At 45.5% G+C, this 16,219-nt stretch overlaps 1 protein-coding gene across 8 annotated transcripts in view; it reads left to right on the top strand.

The window, feature by feature from the left end:
- Positions 1-16,219, top strand: part of LOC139584604 (SH3 and multiple ankyrin repeat domains protein 3-like) — a 307,285-nt gene that overhangs the window by 284,506 nt on the left and 6,560 nt on the right. For 6 of the 8 annotated variants that reach the window (XM_071416642.1, XM_071416640.1, XM_071416647.1 and 3 more), the window contains 6 exons: positions 2,221-2,301; positions 3,613-3,636; positions 4,065-4,195; positions 4,526-4,631; positions 4,751-5,292; positions 5,394-7,531. In XM_071416642.1, the coding sequence (XP_071272743.1) occupies positions 2,221-2,301; positions 3,613-3,636; positions 4,065-4,195; positions 4,526-4,631; positions 4,751-5,292; positions 5,394-7,531 (3,022 nt within the window). The remainder of the gene's footprint in view (positions 1-2,220; positions 2,302-3,612; positions 3,637-4,064; positions 4,196-4,525; positions 4,632-4,750; positions 5,293-5,393; positions 7,532-16,219) is intronic. The other 2 variants (XM_071416641.1, XM_071416643.1) reach the window with 1 other exon arrangement.

The following is a 16,219-nucleotide window of genomic DNA, read 5'->3' as shown; positions in this document are numbered from 1 at the left end:
GGTGTGATGTTAGATTGCAAATGGTCATGGTCAAGGCATATTGATTCAATTGTTGTAAAGATCGGAAGAGGTCTGTCTGTGATAGAGAGTGCTCTGTTTTTTTAACACCACATTCGACCTGCAGGCGCTGATTTTTTCACATCTTGACTATTTCCCAGTTAAATGGTAGGAGCTGCAAAAAAGGGCATAGGAAAGCTGCAGCTGGCCCACAACAGAGCATCACGTCTTGCCCTTCACTGTAAAAAGAGGGCTAATATCAAAAAGATGCATGCCAGTCTCACTTGGCTTAAAATAGAAAAAAAGATTGACGGCATCACTTCTTGTTTTTATGAGAAATATTACTGTGATGAAAATTCCAAATTGTCTGTATATTCAAATAACGTACCGTTCTGACAGGGATACTGTATGTACCCCACTAGACATGCCATCAGAGGTCTCTTCACAGTCTCCAAGTCCAAAACAACAACACACAGTATTGTATAGAGCCATAACTTGTATGTTTATGTAAAGTAATATGTTTTTGTTAAGTGTTTTGTCTGCACAAGACCTTTTGTATTTCTATTTTTCAAAAAAATGTATGTTGCTCTGTCCTTGAGCTGTCCTTGTCTATTATTGTTATATACTATGTCATGTTTTATGTTTTTTATGTTTTGATCCCAGGAATTGTATCTGCTGCGTTTGCAACAGATAATGGGGATCCAAATAAAATCCTGAATCCTAAACCACCCCATGAAGTTCTACTGAGACGGTTTTGCTCTGCCTGGCTGTTCTGTGATGTTCTTAGCTGTTCTAAGCTGTATTTAATACTCTAAAAGGCAGCACTGCTGCTTCAAGTCAACTTTTTCTCCAGTTCCTAACTCTGCAGACACTCTCACACACTCTCACAATCCCCAACCCTCTCTCTCTCTCTCTCTCTCTCTCTCTCTCTCTCTCTCTCTCTCTCTCTCTCTCTCTCTCTCTCTCTCTCTCTCTCTCTCTCTTTTTTTCTTTCTATCTATCTATCTCTCTCTCTCTTTTTCTTTCTCGCTCTCTCTCTCTCTCTCACACACACACACACCTCATAGCTCACACACATCCCTCTGCACCAAGCCAAACCTTGCTACCACCATGGTAGCCATAGCAACCATGCTGTGTGTTTGAATGAAGCATTGCAATACTCTCTCTCTAGTGCTCTCTCGATCTCTCTCTTTCTGTCTCTCTCTCTCTCCGTAGTTTACATGAATATGCTGACCGGTGATGAAGTGATAGCGTATGGACTAGATTAGATCAGATCTATAGCTGCTCAGTGTAGCTGCGTAGCCAGTATGTGGTAGCATCCAGATGTTCTGCTGATCCGTTTTTTCTCTCCACAGTGGTGCATTGAGACGGGACTGGCTGGTTGACAGTATATTGAATGAGGTGCTGTATTGTGCAGAGACTGGGAGGTATGCTGCTGTATTTTAACATGCACAGATGATACAGTGTGTTGGGTGGTGAGCTGCAGCATGGATTTCATAGGCTGTGAAAGTGTGATTCTGTGCTGGTGTATTTTAGCTGTGATCATGTGTAGCTGCACATGTCATGCAGCACAGTGGGAGGTATTGTACTGTAGTAATTGATGATGTGATGGTATGGACTATCTATTTTGAAAGATTATATTGTCACATGTTAACAGTGAGCTTTTCTGGTGTTATTTGGATGTGGACTGGATAATATAATAATAATATGTAGGTGTTTGGTAGTGGTTGTGGACTGGCACAGCACTGATAGTGAGCTGATCTGTAATAGTTAGTAGGCTATACAAGGGTCTTCGGGGGTTTTGGATGCTAGCGGAGATGACTGTAAGTGGACTGGTGTAAATGTTGTGGTGTGGTAGTGTATTTCCGAGCTGTGGGATTTACAGTTATTTATTTATCTTCCTCTGTCAATGCCGCATGGCAGAATGTACTCTCCACCGGAGTGTTGAGTGGGGTGGTGAGTGTGTGTGAGAGTGTGTGTGTGTGTGTGTGTGTGTGTGTGTGTGTGTGTGTGACGGGGGGAAAGAGAGAGGGATGATCAAAAAGAGTGTGTCTACCCGCCTGAACAAGTCGTCCAGCTTTCCCCAAGTTGACCAGGGGAAGGCTGCGAAGACAGGATGGAGCTTCCGGCTGGGCCACGCTCGCAGGGCGCTGAGCAGCAGGGTCAAAGGGCCTTCCTCCTCACCTTCAACATCATCATCCTCACCCTGCGTTTTCTCCACAGCTCCCCCGCCACCCAAGAGAGCCCCCAGCACCACTTTGACACTGCGCTCCAAGTCTATGACCGCCGAACTGGAGGAACTGGGTTAGTGTGAGAACACAAAGATGCAAACATTCACAAACTTGTACACAAACAAACACTAACACATATCTCCCCACTCTCTCTCTCTTTCTATTTTTATGTCTCTCTCTCCCCTATTCACTTAAAATATGCTTCCTGCCTTCATACAACTTAGAACATCTCTTTATCTCTGACAGCATGATCTTTTCTTTCTCTTCACCTGTTGACATTTCCTTTCTCTTTGATGCATTCACTTTCTCTCTCTCTCTCTCTCTCTCTCTCTCTCTCTCTCTCTCTCTCTCTCTCTCTCAATTCAATTCAATTCAATTCAATTCAATTCAATTCAATTCAATTCAATTGACTTTATTGACATGGCAAGTTATTATTACTTACATTGTCAAAGTATACATATCGAAAAATTTAAATAAAATATATATGTATATATATACACAAAATATATATATATTTATATATAAATAAATGGTGGGATTAACAGCAATAATAATAGTAGTAGTGGACATGGGATTACCATTAATAACAGCTACAACAACAATATTAATCAGAACAACAATACATTAAAGCAACAGTAGTAGACCAGTGTCAACATGACTGAGAAGACACATGACCTGGTACGAAAGACAAAACAAAACTAAGCTAAATGGGAAATATTATCAACATTACTTTGCATTTTTCACTGGCTGTCCCTCAGGCTGTGGCAGGAGGACACATATTTGGCTGCCAAAACTGCACATTTTGGCTTTTCACCCAATAAATATTTGAATTTTTCTTCATCTTTTATAGTTTCAAATTCTTTGTATTGAATTATAATTTTGGGAAAGAAATATGCTCTTAGGTCTGAGTATTTGTCACAGTGTAATAGGAAATGCACTTCTGTCTCTACCTCTCCCCTGGAGCAGAGTGAGCACAGCCTGTCCTCCCTGGGCAGCCAGGTTTGTCTGTGACGACCGGTCTCTATAGCCAGACTGTGCTCACTCTCTCTCTGTCTCTCTCTCTATCTCTCTCTCTCTGTCTCTCTCTATCTCTCTCTCTCTCTCTCTGTCTGTCTGTCTGTCTGTCTCTCTCTCTCTCTCTCTCTCTCTCTCTCTCTCTCTCTCTCTCTCTCTCTCTCTCTCTCTCTCTCTCTCTCTCTCTCTCTCTCTCTCTCTCTCTCTCTCTCTCTCTCTCTCTCTCTCTCTCCCACACACACACACACACACACACACACACACACACACACACACACACACACACACACACACACACACACACACACACACACATACCCTGACCCACATCGTTTTCTGTCTTCGTTGACATGATCTCTCTTTCACCAAGCTTCCGTCCGGAGGAGGAGAGGAGGTGAGCCTGAGTGGAAACCTGTTGAGGCATCATCATGGCCTCTCTGAGCGTGACAGACACACTGTTCATTATAGATGAAGCACCGGCACAGTTAGTCAGTCAGTCAGTTAGGACCTGCTTCTCAATCTGGATGCTCCCAAAGATATGAGACCCAGACGCTATACACCGTGCCTCCGATCCAACATAGTGAAGGTTTCTTTAGTTGTATGATATGCATGTTGTAATTGTCAACTGTAAATGTATTTGAACACATGTAGGCTTGCATGGTTGTGTTGATATTGTGTGTAGATGTGATATTTTCTAGATGTTTGATAGGGACAAGGAGCTGTGCATTGTGTGTAAACACTCACAATTTGTAAAAAGCATTTTGGTCCATACGTGCTGTGTAGCTGTATTCAGACTGTGTTGTCTGTGTGATCCCTGTACAGAAACGCTAGATGAGATGCTAGTGCCTCAGGAGCCTGTGACGTTACGTTCCCAGCCCACAGAGGCAGACTACAGAGCTGCTACTGTCAAACAGAGACCTACCGGCAGGAGAATCACACAATCAGAGATCAGTGTGAGTATATTCACACACACACACACACACACATGCGCAGAAACAAATCGATGCACATTCTCTCTCCCACCCACCCACGCACTCACACAAACATACACATCTGAACACACATTCTCACATACACACATATTCACATACGCACATATTCACATACACAGGCCAACCCTGGTGACACAGAGACCTGCTAGCCGCAGAATAATATCAGCATATATACCCTCCCACACACTCACATACAGTGCATTCTGTTTTGTGTAAAATGTGTCTGAAACCTATGTCTATTTCTCTGTGTGTTTGTGTGTGGGTGTGTGTGTGTGTGTGTTTGTGTTGCAGTCGTTGTTTGAGAGGCAGGGCATGGCATTACATGGTGGGCTCCACCCAAGGATGGAGAGGGCTCATATGCAGCTGCCTAGAGGGATGTCCAGGACCAAGTCATTCGGTAACACCTTTCCCCTTTAGTACAGTACTCAGTCAATAACTTGATAACTGTAGTGCAGCATCTTTGTACTACTTTAGGCTCTCTATCTCTCTCTGACCTTTTCCCTCTGACCTCTCCAGGTGCGACTGAGGAGGACCGTCTGTCGGTGTTGGCTGGAGAACACCGTTTCCCCCGGAGCTCCTCCATGACGGACAGCCTCAGAGACCACTCCCACTCCCATTCTATCCCGCCCCCTCCCCAGACCGCACCTCCTCCTCCCCCTTCCCTCTACTACCTGGACACTGGCCCTCCTCCTGCTTTCTGCCCCCCTCCTCCCCCTGCCAGGGGTCATGGTCAGGGTCATGACCCTGCAGGTCGTTCCAGCTTCAAGCCCTCCTCCCTGGACCTGGACCGGCCCTACGACCCATCGCCCCGCCAGTCCTCCCACGCCGAACGCCAGAAGAAGGCAAGGTCAATGATTATTCTACAAGATTCCTCCCACTTACCCGTGGAGCCCACCGACATCCCCCGCCCCTCCGCATCCGCTACACCACCAGAGCGAATCAAACGGAAAGGCCGGGTGATTGACAACCCGTACGCCAATGTTGGCCAGTTTAGTTTTGGATTGTACACACCCACCATGCCCCAGCGCAAGAAGAGCCCTCTGGTGAAACAGCTACAGGTAGGTTATTCTATTTATTCTGATTATTGTTACTATAGCAAGTGAACAAAGTTTATTTTGAATTTTAAGTTTCGAATCTCTTGTCCTATCTACCCCTCCAGGTGGAGGACGCACAGGAGAGAGCCAGCATCGCCTTGGCCGCTGCCCACTCCCGAGAGACCTCCCCCTCTGGCCGACACACACACACCCACGGCCACACACACACCAGCCGAGCCGACTACTACCAGCAGCAGCTGATGGTGGAGCGCGAGCGTATGCGTCTCCAGGGAGAGGCCTTGCTGCAGGGGAAAGGGCCGTTCGCTGTCGCTATCGCTGGCGCCGTGAAGGACCGAGAGCGCCGACTAGAGGAGCGGAGGAAATCCACAGTCTTCCAGTCGGTGGGGACCATGGAGGGGGGGTCGGGGTCCGCCCCTGAGCCCCCCTCCTACACCACATCTCGATCCATCGATGAGCGCCTGCTCAGCAGAGAACTAGGCCAGCTGCCACCCCCCGCCCTGGCCCTGCGCCCCTCACCTGGCGGCACTACCTTCATCCACCCACTCACAGGGAAGCCCCTGGACCCTAACTCACCCCTTGCTCTTGCGCTGGCCGCAAGGGAGCGGGCACTTACCTCCCAGAGCCAGTCCCCTGCCAGCAGCCCTGAGCCCAGGACTAAACAGGACAGGGCTGGTGTTGGAGGTCAGGGGGCTTCGCTTTTCATCGAAAGCCAGACCAAAGAGCCTCAGCATGGGGGCGGGAGGCCGGGGTCGCCCCAGGCTGGTAAATCCCAGTGGGCAGTGTCATCACCCGCCTTGCTTCGCCAGGAGATGGAGGGAAGAGGGGAGGAGAGGAAGGAGGAGAGGAGAACGGAAGATAAGAAGAGTATGTTGATCAGTATCATGGACACATCACAACAGAAGACAGCTGGACTAATCATGGTCCATGCCACCAGTAATGGCCAGGCGGTGGGGCTGGGACCAGGGCTGGAGCAAACCCCCACCTCCCCAGCCACTGAGCCCAGTAAACCCTCCCTCAGTCGGGCTCTGTCGCCCAGCCCCTCTGCCTCTCAGCCCCAGGCCCAGGGCCCTTCCAGCCCAGCCCAGGCTCCCCTGGCCCAGGGCAGTTCAGAGGAAGACGTGGAGCCCTACACAGTGAGCCTACCTCCAGCCATGTTGTCCTCCAGTGATGAAGAGACCAGAGAGGAGCTGAAGAAGATCGGGGTGCTCCCACCTCCAGATGAGTTTTCCAACGGGTTGTTGGCCAATTCACAAGCCCAAGCCCATGGGACCCCTGTACCCCAGTCTAAATCCACCACTTCCCCTACAACCCCTACTCTCCTCACCCCTTCCACCACCACCCCAAACCCCAGCCTGACCCCCACCTCCAGCCTGACCCCCACCCAACCCCAGGGCCCTCCCCTCCAGCCTACTCCCGGAGGAGCAGTCATCTCAGGGAAACCCTCATACCCGGACCAGCCCCATCCTCCAGCCCTGCTGGCTGAGTCTGGTTCAGCAGCAGACTCTGGTGTGGAGGAGGCAGACACACGCAGCTCCAGTGAGAGAGAGCGAGACCACCATCTGGAGACCACTAGCACTGTGTCCACCGTCTCCAGCATGTCCACTCTGTCCTCAGAGAGTGGCGAACCCGCTGACACACACACCTCCTACGCCGACGGGCAGACCTTCGTGCTCGACAAGCCGCCAGTGCCTCCCAAGCCCCGGCTCAAGTCTCACATTGGAGGCAGTAAAGGCCCGGTCACCTTCAGGGACCCGCTGCTGAAGCAGAGCTCTGACAGCGAGCTGTTATCCCAGCAGCAGGCGGCTGCTCTAGCCGCAGCAGCTGCCGGAGGGGCAGGGCTGGGGCATGGAGGCCTAGGGTCTGGAGGCCTGGGGCATGGAGGCCTCGGGTCTGGAGGCCTTGGGCATGGAGGCCTGGGTTCTGGAGGCCTAGGGTCAGGCTCTATATCTGGCCTGGTGGGAGGCCCCGGGAGGCCCCGCTACCTTTTCCAGAGGAGGTCCAAGCTGTGGGGGGACCAGATGGAGGCGCGAGGACCCGGGGTGGGGTTAGGGATGGGGAGTCTGGGAAGTCTAGGGGGGTTGGGGTTGGGGCTGGGGGGTGAGGAGGGGGGGAAACCATCGGTGATGGGGGAACTAAGTTCCAGATTGCAGCAGCTGAATAAGGATACCAGGTCCCTGGGGGAGGAGGAGCCACTGGGGTCATCGCTGGACCCTGGGAGGAAGTCCCCTGTGACAGGCGCCAGGTAAGATAGGACAGAGGGAGGCTAACTGAACATGGCCAAACCAACCTTATGCCCTATTCAAGTACTTCAAGATGCATCATTCTTTCCTCCCTTCCTTCAAGTAATCAAGAATCAAGAAGGAATCCAACTCCTTTTGGGTGGATGAAAGCAAGGTTCCATTAGGCTACACAGCTTTTACATATCCACTCAGCTGTTACTGTTCAAATAGTTCCACGTTAGGTTAAAAACAAAGCATAAAAAAATGTGTAAATATTGAATTCTAACGATCACTGCTGGGTGTGTTGTACATGGTTTGCTCTTTCCCATGACAAAGTATGCCACTGCCGCCCTATCCCCTGCACAGCCGACTGCAGTGGTAAGTAAATAAGAGAGACTGAGGGTTGAAGACACACCTAGCCAATGGTACGACGCTAGCGTTAGTCTTCCTTAGCAATGCTAGGTCAAACAGGCCTTTTCATTAGCTATCCCCATCCCTCTCCCCATCTGGTATTAGCAATATTAAGGTGGGGTAATAGGGTTCGAGTTGAGATTACTCTTAGACATGTTGGTGTTGAACCTTCATCAGAATGCAGCTTCCATCCATGATACCTATGGAGTGACTGTTTGACACTCCATTTCTTTTATTTCCATTGTTCTACTGAAAGTCCTTTGTATTCCTACAGATGTGACACGGACATGGAAGAGAGTAAACCTTAAGTTTATAGCCTCTAGGGTAAACCCAAAGTCATTTTATATTTTTTTCCTAACCAGCCTAACAACTAACCCCATAGGAATGGAATAACCCTACTTACATTTTCAGATTTTTTTATTTGTATTTATCAAACTGTCATGTCAGTTGTTTCCTTGTTTGCATGATCCACTTCCTGACCTCTCGACCAATACAATGAGACATCAGGCTCATCGTACAGGACTAGTAAATCACTTCCTGTGGAGGGCCATAAAACATGACTATGTGTAATTCCAAATATAACCTATATACATTTAGTACTGTATCTGTCTGAGACTCCACCATTATAATGTAAAATGTATATATTTTCAGTAACTGATTGGAGATTTAAAGATTATTTTGTGTAGCTCTTTAAAGATGTACAATGTACAGTACATTATCTCTCATTAGGACTGCTAAGTCTAAACTGAGTAAACCTCAGATCATCTCAAATAATTTGATGATGTAATTCTGTACAGTACAGAGATTATAGACCACCTGGAACATGCTGAGTTCTACACTCTGTTCCCCGTTTCCATGGTGACAGCATTGGCCTGCCATCTACAGTCGGCTTTGTTGTATCTAGTCAGTAAATCAGCTCTAAATCTAATAACAGTCAATAAAACACTGTGTGTGTGTGTCTGCACGTGTGTGTGCTGGGTTGGTCGATCAGTCAGTCAATGCAAACAAGGTAACACAGGGCCTGGAGGCATGCACTTCCTGAACGCTTCTTCTCATCTCACACACATACACTCACCTCTGACATTTAGGCACTGACCTATGACCCTGCCAACTGACCCTCTCCACACACACCTCCCTCTCTCCTATGTGCAGTGTTCAGCTGGAGTGGGTAGAAGGTGCCTCTAACCACTGATACTGGATCAAATAGTTTTTTAACACCACATGGTTTAAGTTACGGATTGGGGGTTGGGTAATCTGATCCTAGATCTGTGGTTATGGTTAACATCTATCTCAAGCGCTCTCTCTCTCTCTCCTTAGATTCCTACCATCTCTCTCCTTTTTGCCACCAACCATGTTCACACTCTCCTTCCACTATGGTCTTCTGACTGCTTAAAGGGATAGAACAACCCAAAAGTCTGTCGGATGTCTAATACCAAATAATGAATGGAATCTGCAGACTTCTCCTGATGCATATACAATAGCAGGATCTACACATACTATATATAAGATCATCTATACAATATAATTACATAAATGTTGGTTATGGACTACACAACTTTTAGCCTGACTTTTTAGGTATAAAAACATCTGACATTTTTCTGGAGTGAACTGTCCCTTTAACATTCAGAGCGATTGGGCTACATGAACGATCCCTCCCACCCCCCCAATCAGCTTCAAGCACATCAGCAGAGATGCAGTGGGGTAAACTGCCGCCTATTGTAGAAATATTAATGCACATTTGCTTGCATTTACATGAATGTGCTTTAGTTGTTATTATTAGTTTGGACTTCCTTATTTTAGTAGCCTATTATATCTTATGTTGATCATATAATGAATAGTGATTAGTGGATGTAGGTAGGGGATAGTGGCTATAGAGTATAAAATAGTTTAGATGTAGTTAGTTAGTGTGAGGCTCAGTTGACCAGCCTTACGGATAGCAATAGTCTTCTATCAGGAGTCTTCAGATGCATCTGAATAGTTTCAAATGGATTCCTCTCCTCACCTCCTCACCTTAATCTGCACCGAACTGCTCTGAACAGGTGAAAGCAACATGTGGGATGCCTATTTGGAATTCACTTTCACCTGTCCAGTTCCTATCATATGATGAGGTGACTATTAAGTAAATAAGGGAAGAGGAAAGCGAGAAGAAAATAAGTGATTTTAGGACTTTTGAGATGGAACCCTGATGCCTGTGTTTGTCTACTGAGCAGGAGGACCAGTTATGACTACCAGTACCACCCTGACCTCGTTGTGGATAGGATCAGTAATGGTGGCCTCCGAGCTCGCCTCAACTCTCTCTCCATGAAGCTCAGCAATGTTCTCAGATAAGGTTCTGAGGGACACTACTATTATAGCATTTTATAGAGTAGTTATGGTTAGTCATATAGCATAGCAAAGCAAATGTGTTGGATATTTCACCATGTGTTTGAAGTAAGTATCACATACCGTCAACTCAACCAATCCCAGAGCTGGACTCTGACATCACCTATATTTCCTCATACCATGATGTCACATGTGTCATGTGACAGAGTGTTCTGATTGGCCCACTCCTCTCTCTCAGTTAATTTCACTCGTCTTGACCTTATCCAATCAAAATCAACCCCTCTGCTTCGTCCCGCCCCCAACGTCATCCGATACTTATTTTTCTACTGACCTTTCCTTTACAGTTTAAATGAAGGAAAAGCAGTAATTATACACACAATTATTCTTTCTCTCTCTTCCTCCCTCTCATTCTTCACACAGTTGCAGAACTCACTCGTGTGATTTCTGTGGTGTGATCACTCACTCAGTGTTCCTCCATACATTTAACACCATCCCCTGTCTGTCCCATTCATATGTATCCATACCGCCACAAATGCTATATGTCTCTTTCATTCATGTCCACTCATGCTATGTTGTCATAGCTTTAGCTGGTTCAGGAAGTCATGTTTGTCATTGGTTTGAGTTGTGGACTTGGTCTTCTGTTCTTCTCTGATCTTTGATTTATGTTACATATGTTTCTGTTTGATATCAGTGATTGTGTTGGGGATGGCATTGGTCCACTGACTAATTACTTATCACACACTACACTATACACTTTAATCTACTATACTGTACATTACTATGAGTCTCCATAACCTGAGTTTAAACCCACAAACACACAGAGTCAGGAGACTCTTGCCATTCATCCTGTTTCTTGTTGTTTACTTTTGGTTTGATTTCTTTATTGTTTTGTTCAGTGTTTGAGATGTGAATAGTGTTCTCATTTCTCTCTCATGTGGCCTGCTGGACTCATCGGGTTCTGATTTACTCAACTCTGCTGTCGTTGTCATGTCAAACACACACATACACCATACATAAACACACACTAACACATGCACCATACACACACACACACAAACACACACACACACACACACTAACAAACACACTCACCATGCATGCATGCACACACACAAACACACAAACATTGGCTTGACATGGCCAGCGGAGTCATCTGAAGCAGCCAGGTGTGACTAGCAGGCTACGTCTCACGGACTGATGCTAACATTCTCTCCCATTGCTCTCTCTCTGCTCACCTTGCATGCTCCGCCACGCTGCACTGATCTGATTGGTCTAGAACTGACTGTACGCCCAGGAGGGCAAGACGACTGTGTAAGTGCGCATGGAGTTCATGTCATCTCACTCTGCCTACCTCTGTAGCTACCAACCCTCTTACGTCTTAAACCCATGCCACATAGCCCTCTCCCAACACACACACACAAATGCCTTGGCTGTTTCCCACCTCTCCACCCCTCCCTCCCCTTAACCCCTCACTCTCTCCTCTCATTCCTGCGGTATTGACTGTTCTTCACCTCAAAGCTCTCAGGACTCACACTGCACCGTGATTTAACAGCGTCAAACATAGACAAATAATCAAACCATTACTAACATTATCTAACACTGCACACAGAGTACAATCCGTAGTGAGATTCATGGAAAGCACTGGGATGTAGTATGAATATGTTACTTTGCACATCATTTGCAGTGTGAGGACTGAGCTAGTGTTGTAGCTGCCATAGCTCGTTCTCTCCTTTCTTTCCCATAGAGGAGACCATTTTTTCTCCCATACAGAGCCCTACCACTGTCTATTGTAGAGCAATAGAGACATGACCCTTACTCTTACTGCATGCATGGTCAGCTTTTTGACCCAAAATATGCTGACACAAGTAAATAATGTTCACTGCTTTTATTTGTGTATGTTTGCGTGTGTTCTTGTTTGTGTGTGTGGTTGAAGTCATGGTCAGGTTTTGACCAATTATGCTACAGCTCTGTAATTTGTTGGAGGTTACAGGAAGCTTGTATCATGTTCCTGTGACAGGACAGAACCACAAACACCCTCCATCACACATCCACATGGCTTTATACTGGGCCATTAAAGAAAAACATGCCATTTCATGTCTATTTGAGAGTCAGGGTAAGGGCTTTAAGAGGGAATAGGGTTTCCATGTCAAAGTTAGTTCAAAGTAGAGTTTAAAAATTGACATCTGAGAAGCTATCCTCCCATGCTGGGAGTTAGGACCAGTTTCTGAGTCTCTATAGAGTTAAGAATGGCCACTAGTGAAACTGCACCAGTTTCTGAGTCTCTATAGAGTTAAGAATGGCCACTAGTGAAACTGCACCAGTTTCTGGGTCCCGTCTGAGACTGGAGCTACCATGCTGGCTGACATGACAGTTTCTGAGTCTCAGTGGGATTTAGAATGGGCATCAGTGAAACTGAGCAGTGGGAGCTAGGGAAATGCTGATGAGGACTCTGAGTGTGAGAGGACAACTCGCTTGGCATTGCGACGGAATGAAGTTTCACTAAAGTAATTTACAAAAGAGAGAAGGAAAGGGAGAGAGGGAGTGAAAGATCGAGAGTGATCAGCAGATGTACTCTCAGTGATTTGCTCTGTCAAAGTGAGCTTAGTGTTGCTGGATCATCTTCCACTAGCTAGACGGTATGCAGCTCTCGTGTCTCATGCGCTCCATATGCCAGTGACCGGAGAGAGGAAACCGAAAGAGAACAACGAAAGATACCAGAGAGAGAGACTACAGACAGAGAGACTACAGACAGAGAGACTACAGACAGAGAGACTACAGACAGAGAGACTACAGACAGAGAGACTACAGGCAGAGAGACTACTGTGAAAGAGACTACAGAGAGACTACATAAAGAGAGACTACAGAGAGAGAGACTACAGACAAAGAGACTACTGACAGAGAGACTACTGACAGAGAGACTTCTGAGAGAGAGACTACAGAGAGAGAGACTACCGAGAGAGAGACTACTAAGAGAGAGACTACAGACAGAGAGACTACAGATGGAGAGAGAGACTACAGAGAGAAAGACAGCAGACAGAGAGACTACATAAAGAGAGACTACAGAGAGACTAAATAAAGAGAGACTACAGAGAGACTACATAAAGAGAGACTACATAAAGAGAGACTACTGACAGAGAGACTACAGACAGAGAGACTACAGGCAGAGAGACTACTGTGAAAGAGACTACAGAGAGACTACATAAAGAGAGACTGCAGAGAGAGAGACTACAGAGAGAGAGACTACAGAGAGAGAGACTACAGACAAAGAGACTACTGACAGAGAGACTACTGAGAGAGAGAGTATACAGACAGAGAGACTACAGATGGAGAGAGAGACTACAGAGAGAAAGACTGCAGACAGAGAGACTACAGATAGAGAGACTACAGACAGAGAGACTACAGACAGAGACTACAGAGAGAGAGACTACCGAGAGAGAGACTACAGAGAGAAAGACTGCAGACAGAGAGACTACAGATAGAGAGACTGCAGACAGAGATTACAGAGAGAGAGACTACAGAGAGAGAGACTACCAAGAGAGAGACTACTGAGAGAGAGACTACAGACAGAGACAACAGACAGAGAGAGAGACTACAGACGGAGAGAGAGACTACTGAGAGAGAGACTACTGAGAGAGAGACTACAGAGAGAAAGACTGCAGACAGAGAGACTACAGAGAGAGACTACAGACAGAGAGACTACAGACAGAGAGACTAGAGACAGAGAGAGAGACTACTGAGAGAGAGACTACAGAGAGAGAGACTACCGAGAGAGAGACTACTGAGAGAGAGACTACTGAGAGAGAGATTACAGAGAGAAAGACTGCAGACAGAGAGACTACAGAGAGAGACTACAGAGAGAGAGACTACAGAGAGAGAGACTACCGAGAGAAAGACTACTGAGAGAGAGACTACAGACAGAGAGACTACTGAGAGAAAGACTGCAGACAGAGAGACTACAGACAGAGACTACAGACAGAGAGACTACAGAGAGAGAGACTACAGACAGAGAGACTAGAGAGAGACTACTGAGAGAGAGAGAGAGAGAGAGAGAGAGAGAGAGAGAAAGAGAGAGAGAGAGAGAGAGAGAGAGAGAGAGAGAGAGACTACTGAGAGAGAGACTACAGAGAGAAAGACTGCAGACAGAGAGACTACAGAGGGAATTGGTAGATACAATGCCTTCACTTCAGAAAGTATTCACACCTCTTGACTTTTTCCACATTTTGATGTGTTACAGCCTGGATTTAAAACTGATTACAATGGCCTACACACAATACCCCATAATGTCAAAGTGGAATTATGTTTTTCAATTATTTTACAAATTAATTAAAAATGAAAAGCTGAAATGTCTAAATATGCCTAAATAGGTTCAGGAGTAAGAATTTGCTTAACAAGTCACATAATTAGTTGCATGCATTCGCTCTGTTGGTGATTTTAAAACAGTTACAGAGTTTAATGGCTGCAATAGGAGAAAACTGAGGATGAACCAACAACATTGTAGTTACTTCACAATACTAACCTAATTGACAGAGTGAAAAGAAGGAAGACTGTACAGAATAATAATATTGCAAAACATACATCCTGTTTGCAACAAGGCACTAAAGTAATAATGCAAAACATGTGTCCTGAATACAACGTGTTATGTTTGGGGCAAATCCAATAGTACCACTCTCTATATTTTCAAGCAAAGTGGTGGCTGCATCATGTTATGGGTATGCTTGTCAAAATCAAATCAAATCACATTTTATTTATACACATGGTTAGCAGATGTTAATGCGAGTGTAGCGAAATGCTTGTGCTTCTAGTTCCGACAGTGCCGTAATATCTAACAAGTAATCTAACAATTCCCCAACAACTACATAATACACACAAATCTAAAGGGGTGAATGAGAATATGTACATGTAAGTATATGGATGAGCAATGGCCGAGCAGCATAGGCAAGGTGAAATAGATTATATAAAATACAGTATATACATGTGATATGAGTAATGTAAGATATGGAAACATTATTAAAGTAGTATTATTTAGACTGGCATTGTATAAAGTGACTAGTGATTCAAGTGTTAAAGTGTTCAGTGATTGGGTCTCAATGTAGGCAGCAGCCTCTCTGAGTTAGTGATTGCTGTTAAGCAGTCTGATGGCCTTGAGATAGAAGCTGTTTTTCAGTCTCTCGGTCCCAGCTTTGATACATATAATGGTTAAGGACTGAGGATTTTTCAGGATAAAAATAAACAAAATGTAACTAAGCACAGGCAAAATCCTAGAGGAAAACCTGGTCCAGTCTGCTTTCCACCAGACACTAGGAGATGAATTCACCTTTCAGCAGGACAATAACCTAAAACACAAGGCCAAATCTACAGTACACTGAGGTTGCTTACCAAGAAGACAGTGGAGTTACAGTTTTGACTTAAATCTACTTGAACATTTATCTAGACCTGAAAGATCTGAAAATGGTTGGCTAGCAATGATCAACAACCAATTTAACAGAGCTTGAAGAATTTTGAAAAGAATAATAGGTAAATGTTGCACAATCCAGGTGTTCAGAGCTCTTAGAGATTTAACCAGAAAGACTCACAGCTGTAATCGCTGCCAAAGGTGCTTCTACAAAGTATTGACTCAGGGGTGTGAATGCTTATGTAAATTAGATATTTCTGTATTTCATTTTCAATACATTTGTAAAAATTCTACAAATATGTTTTCACTTCGTTATTACTGGGTATTGTGTTTAGATGGGTGAGAAAAAAATCAATTTAATCCATTTTGAATTCAGGCTGTAACGCAACAAAACTTTGAATAAGTCAAGGGGTATGAATACTTTCTGAATGCACTGTAGAACACATTTTTGCTCTATCACATGCTTTACCATGTTCCGGTTCCAGAAAGTTTCAGTATGTTCCTCTCTCCTGAGCCCACGGAGAGTGGGTCATCCTGTAGTAGGCCTTTAAGTCATAATCCAACTAAATAGTTGAAAATACTGAAG

The sequence above is a fragment of the Salvelinus alpinus genome, chromosome 9, assembly GCF_045679555.1.
Source record: "Salvelinus alpinus chromosome 9, SLU_Salpinus.1, whole genome shotgun sequence".
NCBI lineage: Eukaryota > Metazoa > Chordata > Actinopteri > Salmoniformes > Salmonidae > Salvelinus > Salvelinus alpinus.
The sequence above is the reverse complement of the archived record's forward strand: the minus strand, read 5'-3'. Positions and strand labels throughout refer to the sequence as shown.